The 12262-nt window shown below is 47.7% G+C and overlaps 1 protein-coding gene across 3 annotated transcripts in view; it reads left to right on the top strand.

Annotated features, from left to right (window-relative positions):
* Positions 1-11806, top strand: part of ANKS6 (ankyrin repeat and sterile alpha motif domain containing 6) — a 52026-nt gene extending 40220 nt beyond the window's left edge. For 2 of the 3 annotated variants that reach the window (XM_074361887.1, XM_074361886.1), the window contains exons 14-15: positions 156-272; positions 6902-11806. In XM_074361887.1, coding sequence (XP_074217988.1) covers positions 156-272; positions 6902-7006 — 222 coding nt within the window. In that variant the 3' untranslated portion in view covers positions 7007-11806. The other variant, XM_074361888.1, reaches the window with a different exon arrangement.
* The last annotated feature ends 456 nt before the right edge of the window (positions 11807-12262 follow it).

The following is a 12262-nucleotide window of genomic DNA, read 5'->3' as shown; positions in this document are numbered from 1 at the left end:
TTCAGCATAAAGCCAGGAATTGGAAGTAGTAAATCATAATTAATTTACTACTAATCAGCACTAATAGCTCATAATCATGATATTTCTGTTGCGGTTGGGAAAAAAGAGGTGTGGCACCAAGCAGATGGTAGCAAATCCCCCTTCTCTCTTCCCAGGTGGACATGGAAGCATTCCTCACGCTCACTGATGGCGACTTGAAGGAGCTGGGTATTAAGACAGATGGATCCAGGCAGCAGATCTTGGCAGCGATTTCTGAACTGAATGCAGGCAAGGTAATTGTTCTCTCTCTCTCTCTGTCTCTCTTTTTTTTTTTTTTTTTTTTTGTGCTGTTTCCTTTTTCAACCAAGAGTTTCATTAGGATCCTCAGCCCTGTGTGCGCAAGGATCTTCAAGGTCTGATTTTGTCCCCCATCCGCACTGACATCCCTGGCGGAGGCTGCCCCGCTCGCACAGTTCTCATGGCCGAAGGGTCACTGCCTTCTAGTGTGCCTGTTCCTTTTCCAGATCTCTCTTTCCACAAGGTTGTTTTTCCTTAGATTTAGCTCAAATATTCCCTCCAGTCATTTCAACCCACAGGGCTGGGTTTTGCCCTCCTTAGCACAATAGAAGTTGATTAAGACAGGGCCTGGAATCAGGCTGACCTGGGTTCGAATCCCAGCTCCTCCACTTACTCACCATGACCCCGGGCAAGTCACACCGCTCTCTGAGCCTGGCTTTCCTGTCTGTAGTTGAGGGTAATGGGCTTGTTGCCAGGACTGAGATACTCAGCAAAACACCTGGCATACAGTGATCCGTCAGTCACTGTTGTTACTGTTAGCATCGTGCATTTTTGTCTGATGTTCAATTTGTGTTTCACCAGCTTTAAAGCTAAAGATGGGGGATGTCCCCACCCACCCAAAGGGGCATATGCGAAAAACAAACAAGCAAACAAAACACAAGAAAAGCAAGTCACCACTCACTCTGCAGGCCTTTGTACAGTCACTCTCAGGCTGTTCACACCCCTTTGCCTTCTGCCTTTCTCCCCAATGTGGGCTGGATCTTTTTGTCTCTCATTCTAGCAGCAACGTATAATACTTGCTTACCTGTCACTTTGTCACACTTTGTCTAACAGCTCCCCATTTGTTGGACAGTAGTGCTATGTCTGGGATTTTGCCATTATAAATATTGCTGTAATGGACGCCTCTGCCTTTTCTTTCTTCTGTTGTTTCGGGCTCTGTTCCACAATATGAGGTTATGTCAGAGATCATGACCATCTTATGATTCTTTCTATTTATTTCCAGTAGGCACAGAAATATTAAACAGACAGCAAATAAATATCCTGTAGCACTTTATCATTCACAAATCACTTTGCATACATTTCCTCATTTAATCTGGTTTGCCGATATCCTCACCTTCACAGATCCAGCCAAGGAGCAGGGTCAACAGCCAGGCCCAGGTGGTGGTGGGCGGACAGCCGAGGCAGAGCCTGAGCTGGGTCTTCCTCATTTGTTCTGCAGCACCGCGCTGTGCTTGGGGCGGTGATTTTGTTGCCAGCGTTGTCATCATTAATATGCCTGCCTATAGTCTGTGAGGTGGTCCTTCAGAGTGATGTAGTCAGCATTGCTTCAGGTGCCTGCAAAGCTGAGCATTTTCCTGCAAGTCTTTGCTGTGTGTTCTGTCTCCTCTGTAAGTGGCCTGTTCCTAAACGCTGCTCACCTGTCCCGGAACCTGGGCTGCTTCACTTTACAGATAGGGAAGCAAAGCCTCCAGGAGGGGCGGTGAGCCCTGACTCCCAGACCAGCACCATTTTTGCTCTGCCATAAGATGAGAGGGCTGGGAAATGGGCAGGTCTCTGCTGTTAGGAAGGGTTCACCCAGGGAATGGAAGCCCCAAGGTGGCTCACTGCAAGTGGGTCACCTGAAGTCAGCACTAAAGTCTTTGGAGTGTTGATTTATTCATGAAAATTTGCTCTTTGACTATCTGCCATGTATCAAGCATCGTGTGGGTGTTGAGCACTGAGAATCAGTCTGTGCCCGGCACTAATCTGACTGCCATGTCACATCTAGTCTTCATGTAACCTTCACAAAAGCCACTGAGGTCAGTTCCAGTTTACAGATGAGGGAACTAAGGCACACAGAGACCAGAGAAGACTTGCCTAAGATCACAGAGTCAGTAAGTGGCAGAACCAGGATTAGCACCCAGTTTGTGTCCTGACCACTGTGTTATCCTGCCTGGGTGTAACCCACCAGTGCATGAAGGAGCGACATATCTTGTTATGAGAGCTCCTAGCTTAGAAAGGTGTCTGGTAAGGCAAGGACCTTGAAGACATCCCTGAGGAAATGGTAGGAGGGCTGCGATCTGAAGAAGATAGTAACTGTATGGCAGGAGGGTAGAAGAGAATGCAGACCAGACAGAGGGAAACACATGTGCAAAGGCCCTGTGGTGAGAAGATGTATGGTACATTTAAAGGATGAAAGGACTGGCTGGAGCACAGAGAACAAGATGTGTGGTATCTGGAAAGACCAGAGGGGACAGACTGAGGGTCCCAGGAGGGTCAAGGGTGACCCAGTCAAGTGGGCAAGGGCTTTGGGGGAGAGGACTAGGTGAGTGATAATAGGGGACTATGGCTTAGGAGTTAGGGCCCTTCCTCCTCAAGACATCCAAGGGCCAGATGTGTGAGCCAAGGAGAGGATGGAGGTGAGGAAAGCCAAGCTTAGTCAGTTGAGGAGGAAGGACAGAAAAGGGTCTGGATATAGTAGGGTCAGTGAGGACTGTGGAGGGCTGGGGAAGACAGGTGCCTGGTACCATTAGAGCCTGGCCTCGGGCTTGGTAGACAGCAACCACTAATGCTTCCAGAACTTCCCCTCTGCCTTGGCCACCTTAGTCCAGAATCACAAAAAGAAGACAGATGGGTTCATTTAGAAATCTTAGGAACTTAACTGTCATCATCAGAGTGGATGATGTGACATCTCGAGCCCACTCCAAAGGAGGACATTTTTCTTAAAGTCTGTACAATCTAGAACTTTTTTCAGTTTTCTCTCAAATTCATAGGCCGTCTTCTCCCTGCTTGTGTAACAGTTTGCATACCATACTAAACAGGGCCCCATCAAGAGAAGCAGAAGAGACAGCTATGATGGTTGTCATAGTCAGTTTGGGCCACATAACAAAGTCCCTTAGACTGAGTGACTTATAAATAGAAATGTAATTCCCATAGTATGGAGGCTGGAAGTCTGAGGTCAGGGTGCCAGCAAGGTTGAGTTCTGGGGAGTCCTCTGCCAAGTTGCACACTGCCTCCTTCTCATGTGTCTGGCCCAGGACAGAGAGAAGCAAAATCTCTTCTTATCTCTTCCTACAGGGACACTGATGTCATCATTGGAGCCACACCCTCATGACCTCACCTAGTCCTAATCACCTTCCAGATGCCCCACCTCCTGACACCATCACATCAGGCGTAGGGTTTCAGCATAGGGATTTGGTGGGAGAACACAAACATTCAGTCCATAACAGTGGTCTTCTCTGAGGGCAGCAGCTGACCAGCTCCCAACTGGAAGACCCAGGTGCTTCTAATGTGCCAGGCCACCCACATCCTCCCCACAGGCAGCATCCACGCTGCAAAGGCAGAGGATCCCACATGGAGATAGGTGCAGGGGGAAGGGCCGATCTGAACTAATCGCTGAGAACAGTTCTATTATTTGAGCCTGAGTGGTGCCAGACAGTCCTGTAGAAACAAGGATTGTGTGTCAAGTGTATCTTAGAGTGAAGGCACAATTGGGAGATGCTAACTATCACAAAAGCAAGTTTATCTTCACTACTCTGGGTTACCGTTGGAACTCTGTCCTGGTTCTTAGAAAGAGCGAAAAACTTCTCAGACTGAGTGTGGCATCCCAGAGCCCTTTGGATGCCCTGGGCCTGGGCTCTTCTGGGCTGGACCCACCTGACCCTGACTCCTGTCTCCTTGATCGCTGCAGGGCACAGGCTTCCCTTTTAACGTTCATCGTTTTTCTTTCGAAACTCAACTTTGGCCATGAAAGTACTCATTGTGGTTCAAATGCTCTGTGCACATTTGAGAACTCAGATGAGGACATGTGAGAGAGGGGAAGCCCAGCTTTCCTTGCCCCCATGTCTTTCTAGCTGTGACCCACAGTGTGCTGGAGGGTCGTAGAATCAATTTAGTAGTTCATGAGCAGCATTTTAACAAGCAACATAGAATAGAGTAGAAAATACCAACATTCTTTGCAGGTAAGAATGGTAAAGCTTGTTTTAGTTGTATGGATTTACATGTAAGAGGGTTGTGGTAGAAAATGTTTTTCTTACACAATCAAAAAAGTTTGAACATTTTAGTCTAAATTTTTAAAAATGAATATTAACCCCAAACCTGGCTCAGCCATAAAAATATCAGTAAAGCAACGTGGACCCTCAGCCTGCAAGCCCTGTGACTTCCAGGTGAGCCCACCTCAGTATTCAAATTGTGATATATACTCAGGTCTGCTTATTCGTCTGTTAATTTCAAACAAATTGTATAATGGAGACGGTTAGCCAGAAATGATAGCCTGAGTATCACCTTTAGTTGGTCCTAAGCCGTTGCTTCTTTCCATTTTCACTTTTTGTGATTATCAAAGCAGTACATATTTGTCTTACTAAATTTGCACAGTACCAAAAAGGTGAAAAGAATTTTTAAAGGAATCACGATCCGACCACCCAGAGGCCAGGGCTCTTCACATTTGGGAAGATCGCTCTGCAGTGTTTTGTGCCGAATGTTTTTCTTTATGTGGTTGAGATAAATCTGGATCTATAATTTTACATTCTACTTTCTTCATTTAACATTAAATATATGCAGTTACTCATGTCATTAAGAACTCTTTTTAATATAATAAAATAAATTTGCATCGATGTACTAAAATTATTTATTTAAATCCCTACTTGTTGGATATGTAGATATCCAAACTTTCTATAAATAGTGCTGCAATGAGCAACTTCGTGTATAAGGCTTTCTAATTATCTCCTAAGAATAGATGTCAAAAAAAAAGTGAAAATTGTGGAGTCAGAGTTTAAATCAAGGAATATGGTACTTCATCCTGAATTATCTTCCCGAAAGAGCCAGTGAACGTCCTCACCAGCTGTAGGTATGAGTTCCAGTGTCACCTTTGCTGGTATGGGATACTATCAATTTGCTTTTTAATTTTTATTAATTTGATAGGACAAGAAATATGCCTTGGGCTAATTTGCATTTCTTTAACTCCTAGATAGACTGAACATATTTTTCTACTTTTAATGGCCATTTGCTTTTTTTCCTTTTAAGAATTACCAGGAATGTCCTTTGAAACTCGGGGTTTTTAAAGGGCAATTATCATTATCATCTTCAATCAGTTGTGGATGCAGGGAGTGATTATGATTTTCATCTTTTACAGCTCCCTCCTGAGGTTAGGAAGCATAGCGTGCTGGACTCCTGTCTTTCCCTGACCTCATTTCTCAGGCAATTAAGGCTAAGGTGGTGTTTAATACTGAGACGGCTGTCATCCACCCCTTCTATTTATTTTTTAGCCCTCTGCAGTTTGCACAGTGTCACCCCATTCATTATGTCAGGTTGAGTCTCATCACAGCCCCAGCATGTGATATCATCCCCATCTTACAGGCATGGAAGCTCAGCAGCATCGGGTCCTGCCTGCGATGGAGTGAATGGTAGAGTAGGAATTTGGGGTCCTCTGACCCCAGCACCTCCCATGTGCTGTCCTCTGCCCTGCAGCCTTTAGGTTTGTGTTGATGGAATCCCTGTAGCACTATTCCACTATTGCAGCATCCATTCCAGGAAGGATGACTTGGAAGGATTGCACCTGCCCTCTCAGGTGTCCAGAAGGAAGGTCTCTGCTTGAGGGTCTGGAAAGGGGCCCCTCAGGGATGTGGGGAGTCCATGAAATGAAAGAAGAGAAAGTTTGCAGTCTAGGCTCATTCGGTGAAGTTTATTGTTTTTTGTTTTTTGTTTTCACTCTTGGCAGAGAACAAGCTACCAGAGATTATTCATTTTTAATTGACTTTACATTGGGCCACATTAATTTGGTTTAAAATATATATGTTTAATCTACACTGCTGTCCCCTGAGGGCAGGATGTGCCAGCCTCCTGCTGCCCACCTACAGCCCAGTGTCAGCGGCAACCCTTTGGGTACTATTATCATCCTCCTTTTATAAATGAGGAAATCAGGGCCCACAGAGATGAAGTATCTTGCTCACGGTCACCCAGCTAGTCCATGGGAGGGATGGGATTTGAACCCAGGCTGTTTGATTCCAATCTCTGTTCTTAACCTCTGTGTATCACTGCCTCTCAGCCAGGTATTCAGTGAAGATCTTCTCTGGGCTTAAAGCAACATCCACATCCCCCCCTCTTTTCCCATCTCAAACTGTGTATGTAGTGGGTGGGGACTTGGAGGAGGATGCTGCAGGGATGGGATGAGAAGTGAACCACTGTGAGGACAAATCTGTCATCTTTTGGGCAAGAGGCAGTAAAGCAGTTCAGACTCTCACTTAGTATCAGAAAGTTTGGCTCCCACTGAGTTCCCTGGAAATATGAGAGCTGGAAAGATGCTTGGAGCAGGGCAGGATAGGAGACCTCCCTTCCAGGCCAGGTGACCCAGGGCAAGTCATTCCTGCTCCTTGGGCTCTGCTCCTTGTTCTCATCCGCGGGATGGGACCCCTGCATCTTGGGAGCCTCTCCAGCACCGGCATAATGCAGTTATGGGTGCTGGGGGAGATTCTTGACTCAGAATTTTTTTTATTAAATTCAGTACTCTTTCAATTAGGTAATTTATTTTCCCTAAGACACCCATGGGTTTTTCAAGTATGAGTCAAACATTAACAACATTGTGTCAATTGAATGAATGGTTAAAAGATTTAACAAGACTTTCTGTGTCTGTTTTCAATTTCCTCCACAGGGACGCGAGAGACAAATTTTACAGGAAACCATTCACAACTTCCATTCTTCTTTTGAGAGCAGTGCCAGCAACACCAGGGCCCCTGGAAACAATCCCTGTACGTGACCCTCCTCCTTGTGGTCACAAGCATGAGCTTTCTGAATCACAGTACGCCCTTCACAAGGCCAGCGCCGCAGCCACCATCAGCTCTTCTCCACTCCCTGAAACACACCATGCTTTGTCACACTGCCGTGCCTTGGTCACATTGTTCCCTCTGCCTGGAGCATCCATCTTCCCTTCTCTGCTGTAGTAGTTGGTGATGCTTGTTGCTGTAACCAACTCCAGCACGTGTTTGTTCTCCCATAAAGTCCAGTATGGCTGCTTTTGCTTGGCAGAAGCACACAGTGATGCAGGGACCCTTCACCTTTCATCTGAGGCTCTGTCCTTCCCGGGGGCCTCAGAGTCTTTGCTTCTGGCTGGCAGAGGGGAAAAGGATGGTGGAGAAGGCACAGCCTTTTCTTAACTGCCTTGCTCTTAACTGCTCACATTCCATTGGTTCCCCCTCCTGCTCACATTCCATCAGCCACCAGTAGTCACGTGGCTCCAACTGGATGCAGAGAAGATAAGAAAGTGTCATCTTCAGGCAGTGGCTTCACCGCAACAACTCGGTTCTTTGGTGGAAGAGCAGATATTTTGGTGGAAGGTTAGGGACTCTGCCCCATCTTCCCGTAGAACTTCTGACTTCTCCCTCACACCACTTCACTTATCAAATGAAGCCTTTCTTGACTCCCTTACCCCAAACTAACTCTTCCAGCCACTGGGGCACTTGCTGCTTTGTGTGATAACTGCTCTAGCACTTTACCACACCCGCCGGACACAGCATACGACCGCTGTTCAGGATGCGTATGTTGAATGCATTTTTCTTTATTGCAAAGGCAGCCTTTTTATAGGAAAAAAGGGGAGACCCACTATGTGATCTTGAGGGGGCATCCCCTCCCCTTTCTAGCCTCCAGTTTCCTTGTCTGTGGTGAGGCAAGATGATGCTCTGGCATTCCACATTGCTCACCTCAAGTCACTGCAGGGCTTTTGCACTTCAGGTCGGAGCAGAAGACACTAATATACTACATTGTGGAAGGACTTTGGTGCTTGTGTATTCTAGGCCAAGAAGTGGAGAATTTGGAATTTCTTATATACCCTGTTAATACCATGTTCCTCAAAAGGGAATCGGCCTGTGTAGTTTTCTACTGTGTCATATTCTATGAGAGGGGCTTTGACTTTTAAGTACAGGAGCTTTCTGAAATGTTCTCAAGCACATGATTCAGCCAACACTTGCTGCATTTCTGCCACATGCTGGTGGTTCAGAGATGAGCCAGAGCCAGTCCCCACCCTTAAGGACCTCGACAGCAAGAGAAGCCGTGAATGGATAGTCCCAGCCTCAAGGGGCAGCCCAGAGGAGTGGAGAGAGCGTGCACTCTGGGTTCAGGCCCAGGGTTCTGGTCCAGCCCTGCGGCTGGCCAGCTGAGTGGCGGGGGTCAGGTAACTTGGCCTCTCAGTTGGCACTTAGAGCCAGCCTGTGTCAAGCACTTGGTCTGCAGGACATGCACGATGAATCGATGGCAGCCTTTGCAGAGTTCTTATCTTTACTGTGCGCTGTTCTCCTTGGGAGGTGTGGCTTCTCACCTCTCCCTCCACTGGCTGCTAGAGGCAGTCGTTACTGCATTGCCCGGAGCCTCATCATGTTCTCCCTCCGCCCCTCCATCCAGTGGGTGCTGTTCCTCCTTCATCCTTTCATCCTCCCACCTGTAGAAGCCAACTTTCCACATGACTGGAGAGAAGAGGTTTTGTTTTAGCCATCACTGACAGACATCTTTATAAACGTTTCTCCCATCCCAACCTCCTTTAAGGAGACAAGGTCATTGAACACCTACTGTGTGCGGCAGCTTGACCCTAGTGTCATCTGTCATCACCATCAGCCTGGAGGCTGGCATAGTATAAACTCATCCTGCATGCTGAGGAAACAGACACAGAGGAGTGGAGCTGCGTGCCAGCTACACAGCCCGGAAGGAGCAGAGCTGGCTGAGAACAGGATGTGGTGCTTTTCCCACTGACTCCTGGAGCTAGAAGCACCAGGGATTCTTGCTATTTTAATGCATTCTTATCTTCAGAAGTTACCAATAGGCCTAGGGTTGCTTGCCCCTGAAATACACCTGGGCCTCTGAGTTAGGTGCTGTGAGGTTTTATGCCAGCTTTTCCCTGTCATCCTGTTCTTTCATCACTCCTACATTTGTGCAGCTTGCAGTCGGGTAAGTCTGATTGAATACCCATGATTGACACAGGAGCCGTGCTGTGGGTCAGCTTTCTACAAATGCGCACTTCCACGATCTCATCTGATGACCCCCGACAGCAGGGCATACTATTCCCATTTTGCAGATGGGACAACTGAGGCTCAGGACAGATGCTTCTTTTGTCTTTTTCACTGGACTCAGTGGTTCTAGGCCAGCTTGTGTGCTGGTTGGTGAGAGATCCCTGGCACTCCCCCTTTCCTGGTGACCCTCCAGGTGGTTATTCTTGTCCATAGTGTTTCCCTTGCTTGACGACAACCAGCATTTCCCAAAGTGTGTTCCTTGGAACACTAGTTCCACAGGATGTTAATAGGTTTTTCATAAAGAAAAATAAAGGGAGGGAGTACATATGTGACAGTGGGGTGACACTTTGTGATCAGATAGATTTGGCAGACACTGGGTTAAAGCCCAGCCCATGGTGTTTGTTGTAGGATACCTCAGGACCTTCGGGGGGGTTTGTGGTGGTGGGGTCTCTAGTAGCTTGTAGCTTTTCCCACACGTTTGATCGCAGAATGATGCTTCATGGCACTCTTAACAGGATGGGTTCCTTGGATGCTGTCAGGGAAACCCTGCTTTGACTGGGACAGTAGCAGTTGTGAGGCTCTTGGGAGGGCACTTGAGGCCTTCAGCTGGGTCAGGCGTCTTTGGTAACACCTCTCTTTTCTTCCCAGGAGCTCTCTGCTTGGCAGTGGGACATTGGGTTAAGGGAGTCCCCTGACTTTGAGAGTGCCAGGGAGTCTCCTGCAGGGTCGAAGACATCGTTTCCCAGCGTTGGTGCAGTGTCCTGCCTGGCGAGTGCTGAGTGTTTAGGTCCTGTCCCCCAGGCCAGGGGAAGGCTCCCGCCTCCCTGCTTCAGTGCCAGACCATTACATGGAGGCTGCAAGTTTTGCAAGGAAGACAATTCCTTTTCATTTACTGAACATTTACTGAGCATCTACTCTGTGCCCACATGGTGCTTGTGCTTTGGATCCCAAGATGAAAAACACTTGTCTCTGCCCTCAGGGAATCCACAATGTCTTAGAGGAGACAAGCACTAAGTCAGATGTTGTAGTGCCCGTGAGAAGTTTTTTGATAAAGGTATGTGCTGGGTCCATGGCTCAGGTTTGGCCTGGATGGGCCCGGTTGGAGAGACTGGGTCTGAGAAGGTAGCTGGCACGCAGGTGGGGGAGAGAAAGGGCTCCTCAGATTGGGGGACAGTGTGTGCGAAGGCAGGTGGCATGTAATTTTTGTGGCTTAAATGTTGTCGTGGGTAAGTTAGATACCTGTTATTCTAATGTTTGATTCTTTTCTTTGAAACGCATAGAAGCAATCTGTTACCTGGAAAGAGTATTGAATCTAGAGTCAATCCAGCACTGGTTCTGGCTCAGCCACTTCTTAATGAGTAATGTGTTTCTTCCACTCCTTGGGCCTCAGTTTCCCTTTTGGTTACAAGGGGCTCACACTTCCCAAGGTTCTGAGGATCAAATGAAGGTGAAAGCCCTTGTCGCACCACGTGGTGCTGTGCAGATGTGAGAAATCTCCACGGTTGCCTGCTTGAAATCCTTTCTCTGTTTCTGTCTCGCCTACCCACTACCTCCGACTCCCCCTGATGTAGCCATGTCTGGGTGGGCGAGGCCAAAAGCAGCAGCCTCCAGCCAGAGGTGGCAGCAGCTTAGATGGCTCTGCTGGCATCAGAGCCCCAAGGAAGTGAGGGTTGGTGGTGGATCCCTACCCTCCAGCTGTGCCTGACTCTGGGTGTTTGTGTCATTGGGGTTCCCAGCAAGGTGGACAGGAAGAAACCGGAAGACATTCCTGCTCCTGATTGCAGGGGCTGATCCAGGGGGCAGAGAGGAAGTGGGAAATCCCTCCAGTTTGCTCTTGCCTCAGAGCTGCCTAAGGACACTGCCGTGTGGGCCAGACCTGGGCTAGGCAGCCGTGGACATCTATGCTGACCTGTGCTACCAAGAAAGAACCTCGTGAGGGCCCAGGACCCTTCCTGGGAAGATTCTGCAGCCCAGACTGAACGTGTGTGAAGCACCATCTGTGCTTCATTATCCATTTCAGGCAAGATAATCAAGTCCCATTAACCAGCAGGTCCTGTTCAACATGCAAGGAGACCTGACGCTCTCCCTGACAAAGTCGTTACCAAATTCTGCAGGACTGGCCAGGGATCAGATCTCCTCCCTGGGGTAGATGGGTGGTGAGTCCCCTCTTTAGCTTCCTTCCTAACCCCCTCCTCAGGGACCTCCCTGCCCAGAGGAGTGAGCCAGCTCCCATCAGTGTAAAGTCTCTCCCAGTTCCCTTCTGAGCTGCATCCCTAAGGCTCATAGACACAGGGCGTAGCCATCCTCTTCCAAGAGACCTAGTTCCCACCTCCAGGTGGCTGGGGTAGGGTTTGGCCTCACCCTAAGGCCTCAGTGGGGCCACTGTACCCTTTGTTAAGAGACCAGGTTGCCTCTTTGTTTCAGCCCTACAGTGTTTCCCTTTTCCTCACCATCCAACAGTTCTATTATTATTTTATTGTTATTTCAGTACAGGGACTTGATTCTTTGAAGGACTTTTGTTTGCCAAATGTGTATTAAATAATGGTGAATTTGTCTTCTGACTTTGATTTTGCTCATTGAGGTATAAAATGCTGCTCAGATTTCTTCCAGTGAGAACTATTACAGGTGGCAAGTGCCTATGGTGTGCTGGGAGCTTCTGTTGCCTGGCTCCTCCTGTGAGGCAGCCTTAAAACCCCCTTTCTATCAACTTGGTGAGTGTCGCACACAGATATTAACATCACCGAGGTCACTCTGTAACAGGGGATGGTCAGTTTGAATGCCAGCCTCACCTCTCACTCTAATCAAGAGTCCACATTCTCTCTATGCTGTCTTGCTGGCCTTTCAGCACAGAGAGAAATGTTGAATTGGGATAAGCCCAGCCAACAGCAGAACAAATAAAACCTTGTTAGTCTGTATGGCTTGTTCACAATTTTTTGTGGGGGAGGCACTTATGAAATATTGTAATATATACACTATATTTTGAAGAAATCTTGAAGAGTTCTCTTTGTTTCTTCTAA

This window comes from Camelus bactrianus, chromosome 4 (genome assembly GCF_048773025.1).
Source record: "Camelus bactrianus isolate YW-2024 breed Bactrian camel chromosome 4, ASM4877302v1, whole genome shotgun sequence".
Lineage (NCBI taxonomy): Eukaryota > Metazoa > Chordata > Mammalia > Artiodactyla > Camelidae > Camelus > Camelus bactrianus.
The sequence above is the reverse complement of the archived record's forward strand: the minus strand, read 5'-3'. Positions and strand labels throughout refer to the sequence as shown.